General features: G+C 45.6%; 1 protein-coding gene across 1 annotated transcript in view; it reads right to left on the bottom strand.

Annotated features, from left to right (window-relative positions):
- Positions 1–12,403, bottom strand: part of TET1 (tet methylcytosine dioxygenase 1) — a gene marked incomplete at its 5' end in the record, with an annotated part of 57,961 nt that extends 45,558 nt beyond the window's left edge. The window contains 2 exons of the mRNA XM_084290651.1: positions 5,779–5,829; positions 10,478–12,403. Of these exons, the coding sequence (XP_084146777.1) occupies positions 5,779–5,829; positions 10,478–12,403 (1,977 nt within the window). The remainder of the gene's footprint in view (positions 1–5,778; positions 5,830–10,477) is intronic.
- Between the last annotated feature and the right edge of the window lie 655 nt (positions 12,404–13,058).

Here is a 13,058-nt window from a genome sequence, read left to right as displayed (position 1 = left end):
TCCGTATTAAAGGTTTAATGTTAAAGCTGTTAGGACAACAAGATGACAGCCAAACACGTTCTATACAATAATTTTACAGGCGTTAATGAGAAGTGATGACTGATAGGTTACTTATGCAATTCTTTTTTTTTTTTGTTTCTTGAGACTGGTTAAGTTTCATACATTTGACATTAAAAAAATACCATCGTTGGAATGTATGGATTCTTTTTACCCTTGCAAATTCAATCTTGTAATTACAAATTTATTATAGTGGGAATTAAAGCCTTTGGTCCCTACAAAGGCAAGGCTCTTACACTAATGCCCACGGAAAAGCCTGCTGCAGTGGTGTCTGCAAGATTCTTTTTTTTTTTTTTTTTTTTTTTTGCATTTGTATTGCCATATATAAAAACTTAGCATAACATCATAGAGATGAAGCACACAAGTGAAAATCTGGTCCCACTCAAGTGTGCTGAGGACTTCTCACTGGGTTTCCTCCCACAGCAGTTACTGAAAGCAATAAACAAACTTGCTTAGCAATATGGTATAGGATTCTAAACAAGTAGCACCCGCTTTCACAGCATTTGCTAGATACTATTATTATCTACAAATGTATGAGCATCAGATAGCAAACACTGACAACTGATTATTGCAGTCTGCAAAACCATCTCAAACATTTCAGTGCCTACATTACACGCAGCAAGTACAAGTGTTCAGTAAAGCTCTTAATTCAGTAATAAACACAAACAGTAGCAAGAAAACATACCTAGAATATTAACGTGTTTATTCTGTAATGCTAAAACTTCATTAGAAATATCTAAACTTAAGAACAAACCTGTGCATTTGACCTTCATTCGTACATGGACTTGTTTTCCTTCCTTCCCACAAACTATGTTACTTCACTGATTATTTTATAAGGTTTTTGATCAACAGACATTTGCTACTTTTTCAAGAAGCTCTTCTCTCCTCTAAATTCAACGCAGTGGAATGCCGAGCACTGCACTAAAACACATAGTGACAAGCAGTATCTACAGTATTAGAGATTCAAAGCATGTGCAACTCCACCCCCTCAAAAACCACCGTAACTGCTAGGATGATTGAGTCTGGCCCTGCTTCATCCTGCCTCTGTCTCCAGCACTCCCTGAGCAAGAAGAGGAGCAGCAAAATCCTCACAACCGCTCCACCACAGCAGCACATGAGTTAAAACAGAAAGCCCTGGTCCTCCCTCCTTGCCCTTTTCTCAAAAGCGTCCCTTTCTTCCCTGACATCCTGCAGGTTCAGCTGGGTTCTGGGGGCAAAGAGGAGGAGGCTGCTGCTGGGCAATTAGCACAGGGCTCCTCATAAGGAGGCAGGTGGGAGAGGAAGGGGCACTACAGCAGAGGAGCTCTATGGGAGCAAGGGAAGAGCAGCACCTCCGCGCCCTACTGAGCACCATCAGCACCACAGGAAAAAGTCCACAAGGGACGGGCTTCAACCCCCTCCCGAAACTGGCTGAATAAAGTTAAGAGTTATAAAATTACTGGAGTGAAATCTCCAATTTACAAAGGCCTTCTTTGTTAAGACTCCATTCAAAAAACCCATCTACATACAGGTGAAATTTAATGGCAGTGTACAAAGGAAACACAGTTACTCATGTGGAAGTGCTGGAAAGGCTGCACACAGGGAAGTCCGGTACAGAATTCCAGCCTTACAGAATTACCATGCCTGCTCACTTCAAGTGAGGTGCATGAGGCTGACAAGAGAAAAAAATTAATCCAATTTGGGCACACATTCAGTTCCAAAAAGGTCCTTAATAGAAAGGAACATTTTTGAAGTAAATGCTTTGAACTTTGAATTAAGTTAACTGCAAAGTTACTCCTTTGTTATTTTTAAAATAAGAGTTGGATAATTTGTGTAAGCCACTCTTACGCCAAAAGTAAATGCTCCCTATCAAAAAGAAGAGCAAAAAGACTTGGTAGTAGACAAACACTTCCAACCAGTACTCAAAACAATTCTAATTGGTATTTTCTAAATGAGCATGTTCCAAGGTGAAAATGTCCCTTTAAAAAACACAAAGCACAAGACCAGTGCTTTCTGGACAGTGTCCTTTCCAACTCCTATTACACCATTCTGCCTTCTTCCTCTGTAAAATTCCACAGCACTGCAATTCCATCCATTGACTTCTTGATATCTTCTTTTAAAAATGAAGAAAATAACAAAATTGAATTACTTCCAGCTACATTCTGGCAGACATTTTGCAACAAAGCCTGTATACTTCAAGATAGAAAAGATGTTCAAAAATCAGTTAAATTCACGCTCGCTTGAAGCATTATCCTGCACATTGCTAGTAGCTTCTAACTCTTGTTAACACACACAAGGTTAAAAGAGTGTATTTTTAATTTTAGCAGCGAAGCAAACCACATTTTGAGAAGGACTAGTAACAGCAGATCTGCCATACTATTTCTGAAAACTGTTTTTGTTAAGAAACACCATGCTTTCTACACATGGTGGAGAAATATTAACAGAGCGCTCAAGTCTGTATTTGTAGCTTTGATGAAAATGAGACTCCCACTAGTTCCCAATACAATGTTTAGAAATAAATCAAGTTCTAGATACAGAGTCATCTCCGGCTTCTGGCTTGGATTAAACCAAACTGCTTTTAGAGCTTAGCAGACATCTTTCACACTTCTCGGGTACATGGATTACTAGGACAGTGTTTGTGCATAAACATGCAAACAGAATTGGTCAGAGAACAAAGAATGTGCATGCAGTTATAATGCTCACTTAGCACCGCATATATTACTGGGAATCTGTCTCTTCAGTCGCTCTTTTTTTTAATTATTATTTTAAATTTTTTATGTAAAAAACCCAACTCCATGAATGCAGCAAACATCTGCAGCCATCCGAAAAGCGGCCTTGGCTCCATGGAACCTAGCAGGAAGACCATGGAGTCCACTTCTTCAGCAGCTGCACCCTGCCTTGTGGGAGGTTTCTTTACTGGTGTCAGGGCTCAGCGGGACCTCCCTGACAGCACGATGCCAAGTTCAGCTGTCCCACTCTTCTGAGCTGTGGTTATAAACTTGTGCGTGGCTGCAAACGTTTTGACACCTTTGAGGGGAGAAGTGCGTTGCACTGCACTGCCCAGATTGAGTGAGAACACTGCTAAGTGGCTAAAAGGAGAATGCTAATAACTAAGCGAAGCAGAGCTTACAACACGCCTTTTGAAATGCAGGGATAATAGTTTTTCAGTATGAATCCCTTCTATCTAGATTTTCCTGCCTAAGTGGGGAACACATACAAGATAATCTGGAAAAAAAAGAACAACAAACAACAAACCAAGACCATTCCTTCTTTAGTATCTACTTCTATGAACTCACACCAACTCTGTTCAAGGAGCATTCGCTCATTAGAAGAGATGAGTATTTCAGATGTTCTTTCAAAATAACTATGGAGAACCAAACACAGTAGTTATGGCACAGTGGGATTTCCTAAATGACTCTTAAAATAATGAGAAAGAAGCAGTAAAACACAAACGTGGAAAATGAAAAATATGAAATGAGAAGTACAATGTAAGTCCCTTTTGTTGTGATTTGATAGTTAGCACTATCAGTCATTAAAACAAAGGCTGAGATCGTAACCCAATAGATACAATACCACTTGGCGAGGCAGTCCCACCAATAAGCCAGGTTAGAGAGTCATAGAGTGGAGTATCACATTTCTAAAGTGCCCTTGTGAAGAAGTCTATAAATTACGTAGCTTTTTCTAAGTTTACTGCAGCTGACAGAGATGCAACCTAATTTAAGTTGACCAACCTGCCTCTCTAGAAACAAAGCTAAACCTCACCGACCCCAAGGCAACCACTTCCATGTGATGCCTTCAGGGATACCATGCTTTACTTGGTGCACACAAGTGAGCAAACTCATCAAATACAATTCAGCACCATGAAACAAAGACAAAATACTGGCAAACCGAAAGAACTTTCCCTAAAACCAAAGGGGAAACACCACAGAATCAATTCAGCAAAGGAAAAGCCAAAGCAGAAATAAAAACAAGCCCAATGACTAACATATGATACTATGCACACACACAAAAAGAGACAAGCTTTTTTTTCCATTTAAGAGCCAAGAAAAAACTGTTCAGAAGGCTTTTTGGAAAAGAGAAGAATGACAGCATCATATTACATAGCAACCTGCCATGCCATCAAATCAGAAACGGTGGCAAAACCAACTCAGGAGAAAAATCTGAAGACCAACTCAGGAGAAAAATCTGAAGACCATCTATGAACCCCTCCTGCAGGCATACAACACGGCTACCTAGGACAAGAAAGATTTCTCATAGTTGACAGAACAGGTGTCATACCAGTTACACGTCACAAAACCGAGTGACCCATTTACAAGAAGTCCTTATTCTGCACACCCTCTACTTGACCGCACAAAGAGTACAATGAACAAACGCTCAAGTTTTAACTGCACCTTGCCTTATGCTACAGAAGGGGCAGCAACTAAAATGGGCAATTAAAAGCATATCCACGCCCTAATGAAACACGCTAATTTAGTAGATCAATATAATTAATGGAAGAAGAGGAGTACTTGTTAGTGTTTTAGAAGCACGCACGCTTAGCATTACATAGCTAAGCATGCAAGGAGGTGGTTTGCACAACTACACCCACATGAAAACACACACTTGAGATCAGACATTTGCAAGTCAAGTAAGTTATTTGCTCCTTACTTAATCTTAACTTTTAACTTCACCGTGTCTCAAAAAATTACAACTTATTTCAGCAAGTTTCTGCAATATGTAACAAAGACAAAGCTGCTAAGAAACTGGGATGCTTTCAAATGAGATCACGCTACAGACATTCAGCATTTATCACATCCACCATGTCCCATAACTTCTGAAATTTTTATGTACTGAAACAATGCTAAACTATGTTAAAATCACAATTGGTTGCACTCCATATAAAGAGAAGAGTTCTACAAGTAATTTTAACAACAGAACATTTTTCTCACTTTATCTTCTTTTTACAGTTGCACCATCCACCCTTCAGCATTTTAGTTTGAAAGAACAGGGTTCAGAACTTCTATTCAAAATACTCTAAAGAAGAACTGAAAAATGCAACATGAATCCGCTACCTGTTACTTTTTAAAATTAAAAAACTGGCCATAAACGTAGCAAAACTATACATTGGTAAAAAATACAGAACAATATAGTTTGAAAAACAAGTCTTTTGTTATCATAAAAGATAGCCATCTTAAGAATCTTGATCTTAAAAATCTTGATGAAACGTTACCACGTGAAACTGAAGGCTTTTCTAAGTTTACAGAATTTTCGGTTTCACTTGAGGCGTTCTAAAGTGTAAAGAAAAAAGGGAATCAAAACTACTGCAATTGAGGTATGAAATTTCCAGTTTCCTTAATTTGGTTTATATTAGAACAATGACTTCTCACGTTAAATTTCAGGTGCCGTAAAAGCCGCATATTGCAAAACCCAGCATACACTCAATGGCTATCTTTGGGAGGAGGCGAAGTATAAGAAGAGAAAATTGAAGTGAACGTCGGATACAATGGGAAGCAAACTTTGCAGTCTGCAGCGTCCTGCAGGAAGACTCAGCTCTGTATACAGCATGCTGGAAAGCGGAGGGGGGGAGAGAGGAGAGAGGGAGGAAAAAAAAAAAAAGAAAATGTTCTGGGCTTCAAAATTAGCTAATCTGCTGAAGAGCTGGAAAGCGCTGCTGCCCGGGTTAACCCTTCGGCCTCCTGCTCGGCGTGACAAGGAAAGGCTGCTTAAACCGAGGGGAGAAACGGTAAAGCGATCGTCGGTTACCTTAAAAACTCTTTGCTTCCTCCTCTGAGGCCTTTTGTTTTCAGTTAGCACCTAAAAAAACACCAAATCGCACAGTAAGTTGCGGTCACAAAGGCAGCCGGCTCCGCTCTGCCTCCCGAAGTGCACCATGGCGCCAGTACCCCGCACGCCCTCCCCGCGGCACCCCGGAGGGCCGCCGGCGGCTCGACGCGGCCCCGCCGCGGGCCGAGGGGAGAGGCCCCGCCGCCCCCTGGAGCCGGCCTGGCCGCCGCCGCCCCGCATTCCTCACAGCGGCGCCCCCCCGGCGGCCATCTTGCTTCCTGCCGCAGCGCCGCCCTCCCCTCCGGCCGCCGGCGCGGGAGCGAGCGCGGCCCCGTGCGCGCGCCCCCCCCCCCCCCTTCTTTCTCCTTTTCCCCCCCTCTCCCGCTCCCGCCGCGCGCGCCCGGCGCAGCCAATGGGGAGGCGGCGGCCGCCCCGCAGCGCCCCCCCCCGGCGCTGCCCGAACAAAGGGGCTCCTGTGCCGGGGCCGCGGCGGCCGCCCGCAAGACGCGGCCCGCAGCCGCCGGGGGGACGCGGAGCCGGAGTCCGGGGGGGGGGACATGGAAGGGGGAGGGAGCGCGGCGCCCACCCGCGCGGCCTCGTGGCTCGGCGAGGTCAGGCGAGGACACGGCCCGCGGGCACCCGCACGCGCGCGCGCTCACGAGGGAGGGGGGAGCCCACGCGGGGCGGGAGCGCGCGTGGGCAGGGAAATGGCAGCGGCTGAGGGCGGGCGGGACAAAGGGGCGCGGGCAGGCGGCTCCCCCCCGCGCACAGCCCCCAGAGCGCCCCGAGGCTGGGGACCCGGGACCGGGGACCGGCGGCGCGTTCCCTCGGAAGCGCAGCGAGAGGGGCCGGCTGGCAGCCTGCCCGCCACCTCTAATTGCAGCAGCCTTCTGCAACGCGCCTGGGGTTTCGGCAGCACGTCGGCAAGCCGCAAGCGAGCAGGCCGCGTTGCTGGGCACTATCCCCCCGCTCCTCGCATTACAGCTGTTAAATGAGACGTCCGGAGACACCTCGCGAAGGGCAGCGAGCTCCCGCTCAGCGCTCTCCCCTCGCCTCCAGGCCCCACAGAGCCCCCGCCTCCAACACCCACCCCAAAACAACACCCGCAGCACGGCCCCCTCCAGCCCTAGGACAGAAAGCAGCCTTTGGAGACACTGTCACATCCGCAGAGCCTGCTCCTGCAAAGCCCTTTTCCCCAGAGAACCTAAATCCAAGGCAGGGATCACCACCTCGCTGCCCCACACGCAGCTCTGGAGACCCCCGGGCCCTGCCCCGCAACGCACCAGACAACCTGGACATGTGCCATGACCTGCCAGCAGCCCCACGGGCTGCTTCCCAAAGTGAGGTGGGCTTTAGGAGCCACCAGCTGACAAACAGCCTTCAGCAACTCCTGTGTCAGCCCCGAAAACTGCAGTCTCAGAAAAAGAGGAGAAAATGCCCGAGTTCCCCACCGCCGGGCAGCTGGGCTTGTCCAAATGCTCTTTTCTCTGGGGAATGTCCCTGCAATATTCTGCCGTCCCTCTCTGGATGCGCAACACCAAGCCTTTTTTATTCCCCTGCCTTTCAAAGCTTGCTCACACCTTTTCCGTATCTGGCTGCTCCTTCAGGAACCAGTCAAGGTTTAGGATTTCTTCTTTGCCAGCTCCCGGGCACGCCACCTCAGCGCGGGTCCCTGCCGAGCAGCACTACCTGTAGCGGCAGTGCCGCGCGGGGGCTGCGAGCGGAGCCCGCAATGCTTTCTCCAGACCTTCTCCTTGTGGCGGCCCTGCAAAACCCATTACCTTCAGCGAGGTAACATACCACAGCGGGTTTATGGGGATGTTATTTTTAAGGGATATTTTTCAAGTCCAATATAGTTTTCAAATCTTTATCTGGATGATGTGTGAATTAATGAAAATAACAGTAACATAACCAATACCAGCTCCAAACATGCAACCGATACTCTCCTGGGGTTGAATGCTTGCGCGCGCACAGCCGTGTGTTGGACTGTGCACTTCCAACTACGTTCACGGATCCTACAAGCCAGGTCTGATCTGACTCGTCTATCCATAAACCCACACAAGAACTTAAGAAAAAAAAAACACACTGCATTTTGTGGGTTTGTTTGTGTTTTCTTTTCTTGTTTTGTTTTGTTTTTTAAACACCAAACCCAGACTTCCAAGCCTTGCACCCGCTCTCCTAGAGCCACCTAACACCGAGCTCTCATTGACTTCCCTCACTTCGGCACTGAGGAGTCAAAGTGCAAAGAAACGATTCCCTTTAAGGCAAAACATCACTGTTTAAACTGTGATTGTGCAGAGAACATCCATCCCTCCACCCTCCTCCCAGTGAATCACCTCCAAAAAATGCTTACATTCCACCACCAGGACAGGCAGAGCCGCGCAGCTCCTCAAACTAGGAACGAACGCACTGAAGCCCGCCTAATTTCTCTTAATTACGTTCACTTTCTATACCATGGACAGAGACCTACAGCTGTTTTTCTCCAGCTGCCCTCTACTCGAAACACATCGCTGGCATGGAAGTCCCCACTGCTGCGGTCCCACCCCTTTCACAGTTTGGGAAAACACAGTGGGATTCCCTTCTGGAGTGGGAAAATCTTATCTAAAGGATGGCTGCTAACAGAGATACTGTTACCCGTTCCCCCGATACCTCCCTCTGTATCTCAACATCTTTAAAGAGCTCTCCGAACATATGTACGCTGTGGAAATGCTTTTCTCAGAGCACAGTTTCTAGAGAATACAAGAGACCAGACCTGCTTCTAGGAATATCCGAAAAGGCACCAGGTTTCATTCAAATACCATTTTATGAGAAAATACCCGACATGTTCTTAAATGCCAGGAATACTTCATTTCCTCCATGCAGTACTCAAACTTCATACAAAATTTAACGAGAAATGAAGGAGGCCTCTGGTGCAGCTCTAAATGCATTGTACAAAACACAACCCGTTTAATAAAAATAAAAGCACACAAGCAATAAGCTGCCAAAGAAAGGCATATAAACAAGGAATTCCTCAAAGAAAGCAAAAGGAACGTCGAAAGAGGAAAGGGTGAAGGGGCAAGGCTAATCTGCAAGGAGAAGGTCAGGCTGAGCAACAAGAAAAGATGTATGTTTAGCCTGGAAAACAAAGGTTGACAGAAAAACTGGAGTGCTTCCTTTCACCGACCCTGCCAAACCCCTTTTTAAAACACGGCTTTCAAACTGTTTCCTACCTCATCTCCACCAATGCTCTTCCACGAGCTCCTTCAGTCCCCCTGGCTAAAGAATGAATACAGAAGGACATCATGGTGCTGCTCTCTTGCTGTAACAAGTCAGGACCAGCCTCTGTCACCTTTATTGCTTTCTTATCTTAAAGTCACGTTTTAATTGTCCCTTGCCTTTTATTAAAAAGGGTATTTGGAAACAGTTGAGACACAAAAGGATTTTGACTCAACTGTAAGCCAAGCTGTTTAAACATACTTCCCTAAACATTTTAATTTCAAGTACACTTCCCTCAAAGGAGAACATGCCATACCCTCACTGCTATGGGACTTGTCTTTCTCCTTGCCTGCTGTGAAGACAGAGCAAACACATCTGCGAAAGCTGGCAAGCACAGGGCAGAGCGGTGAAAACAGGAGGTCTCCTGAGATCTCCGCAGCAGCCGGGAATTTCTACCTGCTGCAAGAACACGCTGCTTTAATGAAGCTGCTGTCGAGAGAGGTTTTGCAGGTGCGTTCCCCCCAGCATGAACTGCTCTGCTCAGAGTGCACGCTGCTGCAGAGACTTGAACCTGAGTTTCCCACATCCCAAGGCAAATGTCCCAGTGACTTAACTACTGGGACGGCATCTCCCCCTCCGCAGCTCAGCCACTATCCAGGCAGACCAACTCCCAGAAGCACACAGAGGCTGGCTCTGCAGCACTGAGGTCAGGGAATTCAGTTGGGATGTGGGAAATCGATGTTCAACTCCCTACTTACCTGAGTTAAAGCCTGATCTTGAACTGAAATCTCTCAGCAGGGCAGTGCTGTTATCACAGGGGCATACAGACTGTCTTTTCCCCTCCTCTTTGTTCCAAAAGTAATGACCTGGGTTATAAAAGGCTGATGGGTCAGAAAAATGAGTAAGAAACACAGGAAAAACAAGTATTTGTGGGGGATATGGTACGAGAGACAAAGGGAGAGTGGCAGGAGAAATGAAATGAAAGAAACAGAAGAATAGACAATTAGAAAGGCAGAGAGATGTGAAAGGGGAAAATGCAGCTACAAATTGCTCCTGAAGATTATCAATTTATTTCTACCAGTTGAGTCATTACAAGCAAATTATCCTAACTCCAACTGAAGAGCACACACAGCCTTCCTTCTTTAACGTGTTAACCTTAGCTATTTTGAAATACAGACCCTTTTCCTAATAATTTACAGTCTCCTAAGACTACCCTCATTTCCTCCCTCCCCGCTAGAACAGAGTTAAACCATGCTCACTGCTGATTTTATGCATTTATGCAGGAGGAACAAGAATAACTCCAGCTCACTTTAATCTACCCTTCTATAGATACCAAGAGAAAGTCATAACGCAACTTGCTAGCTCCAACAGAAACCCTAAGTCCTCTAAAGCTGCACAGAGACCAGCATTTCCCTTTGCAGAATTTTAAAATGTATCTCAGGCCTCAAAAGGGGGGACTTAATTTGAGACTCCTCGGGCTTACCTCAAGAGGTAGTGTGATCGGCGGCGGTGGCTTTTTCAGTTCTTCACATTTTCTCTTTTTACATATCCGGTGACTGGTTTTGCGTTTCCTGCAGCAGCTGCATTCTTCACAATTTGTTTTCCGCAGACAGGGCTCACAGACTCCACAACGCCTTCGTTTCTTTTTCTCTAGCATAGGGAGCAGGGTTGAATAAGGAACAGGGTGATCACCAGCTGGATTTGTACGAGAGGATGGCCCCGAGGCCTCAACTGCTTCAGTGCTGTCGCTCACGCTGTCCTGAACCAAATTCAAGCTTATTCCAACACTTCCCAGCTGTGATGAATAATCATTATGCTGCAGTCTTGAGTCAGCTGGCAAGTCTGCATTTATGGCTTTTTCTGAGGCAAGAGCAGAGATTTCCGTGCTTGAAGGCAACTCTGAAACAAAACCTTCAGAGAATTGTCCAGAGCTTTCAATGGAGATTTTATCAACTGTGCTTTTTTCTAAATCTGACGATAAAGCGGGGACATAACCTGAATTCAAAATTAATGTCTCTGCATCAATACATTTAACAAGTTGTTCAATATCCTCCACTTCAATATTGCTTAAAGAGGTATCGGAAACCGGTTCACATGCTGTAAATATGTTTTGTGAGTCAGATTCTGAAATCTCTCTGGTAAAGCTCAAATCTGAATTTGAGTCAAGTTCTTTGTGAATGGGTACAAAATCCACAACTAGCTTCATGGGGGATTCTGCAGGCGAGCTTACACCTTCAAGATGTAAAAGTGAATTTGATTCAGTGGCAGGCAAAGAGTTGGAATTTGAACCGAGGTCTTTATTCTCTGACTCTAAATCCCAGTCTGCCTTTAAGCAGGACTCTGCGAGCAAGCTCGAATCTTCTAAATATTCTTGTGAGTTAAACTCAGAGGTAACTATGGGTGCAGAACTCGAGTCATGTTCTTCACTAGCTAGCACCAGGTCCGACTCCGTTTCGGTGTGCGGTTCAGCAAGCGGGACCGACTCTTCCAGCGCTGCTGCTGAACTGAGGTCTGAGGTATCGACAGAACCGGAGTCGGGTTCTTGACTGTTAGGCACCGGGTCGAAGGGAACCTCTACATGCTCCTTCGAGTTTGATTCAGAGGCAGTTATGGAATCAGGAGAAGATGGAGGCACAAGCGCGGCACCTTCTACAAACGCTTCAGCTGAACTATCTGCATTGAGATCAGCGGGGGTCTGCTCACAGGGCGGGTCTTCATGCTCAGATCCCACCTCTGACACTTCGGTATCGCCGGCAGTTACCTGGCTGCTTGGAACAGCATCACTTGTTTCAGGTACTTCTACCTCCTCCTCTTGACCGACACATGTGGCAGCAGGCTCTTCCTCTGTGCTGCGTGGAGCATCCTCTACAGGCAGAGGAGCTACCTCGTTTTGTGCTGAATCCTGTTCCAATGCTTTTTCGCCCGCTTCTACATTTTTTTCTTCTACTACCGCCAAGGCTTCTTGTTCATGTTTTTCCTTTGTTTCTAGCCTTTTTTGTGCTGCAGCTTTCCTAGGTTTTGTGATTATTGGAGCTTGGGGAAATCTACGGGAGAATGACCGGTTACGAAGAGACATTGTAAAGCCATTGAAGTTGAAAGCATCCTGGTTATGGAAGAGGATATTGTCAGCTTTCTCCAAACTCACCCACGGTGTTCCAGACAAGGTTCTGGTGACACTGCTCCTGAGAAGTCTACCTGAAGAGCTCATGATTGGTTTCTTTTCTTGCTGTTTTTTCTTAACATCTTTTTCTTGTGCTGGCTTTTTGCATTTTCCAGAACTAACAGCTTTTGTGGAAGTCTTTGCGGTTTTCTTTCTCACTTGGCTAGATTTCTTTTTGCCCTGGTTAGTTTTCCTTTTGCCTATCTCTTCCTTTTTGGCTAATCTGGAAGGCCTTGCGTGGTGAGCCATGTCTGCGGAGTAGTAGAAATGTTATGAGGAGAGATGGAAAAAAATCATGAGCTCTTGAGAGAATTTTTCAATAGAAAACTGCACACTCCCATTGCGGCTCTCTGTAGTGATGCAGAGTCAACTCTGAAATAGAAAAAGATACAAAGTAATATTAATAGAAGCATAATTAACACAGGAAGCACATATACTAAAATGACCATTCAAAAATACAGAGGTAGAACTAGAAATGTTGTTATTGGGTGTGAAGTTCAATCAACACAAAAGCTTTGAAAATATTAGTCTATTGCAAAATGGAGAACTTGCCTAAACTCCTAGAACACCAATGAAGAAGCAAGCCAAACTCGAGTGATCATGCAACACCCCGTGTTTACAATTTTACTTCATTTTTAAGAAGACTGAGCTTTCTCAATCTTAATTAACGGTTTATTAGCCACTCCTGCCCTTGGGAAAGAAGAGGTAAAGACGTAAAGATGTTTAGATGTTGAACTTAGCGATATGGTGTAGTGGAGGACTTGTTAGCGTTAGGTCAGAGGTTGGACTCCATAATCTTGAGGTCTCTTCCAACCTAGACAATTCTGTGATTCTGTAAAATTTACATCCACAGATACACTGCGGAACATAAAGCTATCACCTTAGGGGCATTCGGGGAAAAGGA

This window comes from Netta rufina (assembly GCF_964035555.1).
Source record: "Netta rufina genome assembly, chromosome: 7".
Taxonomy (NCBI): Eukaryota; Metazoa; Chordata; class Aves; order Anseriformes; family Anatidae; genus Netta; species Netta rufina.
Note: the sequence above shows the minus strand (reverse complement) of the source record. Positions and strands in the feature narration are given on the sequence as shown.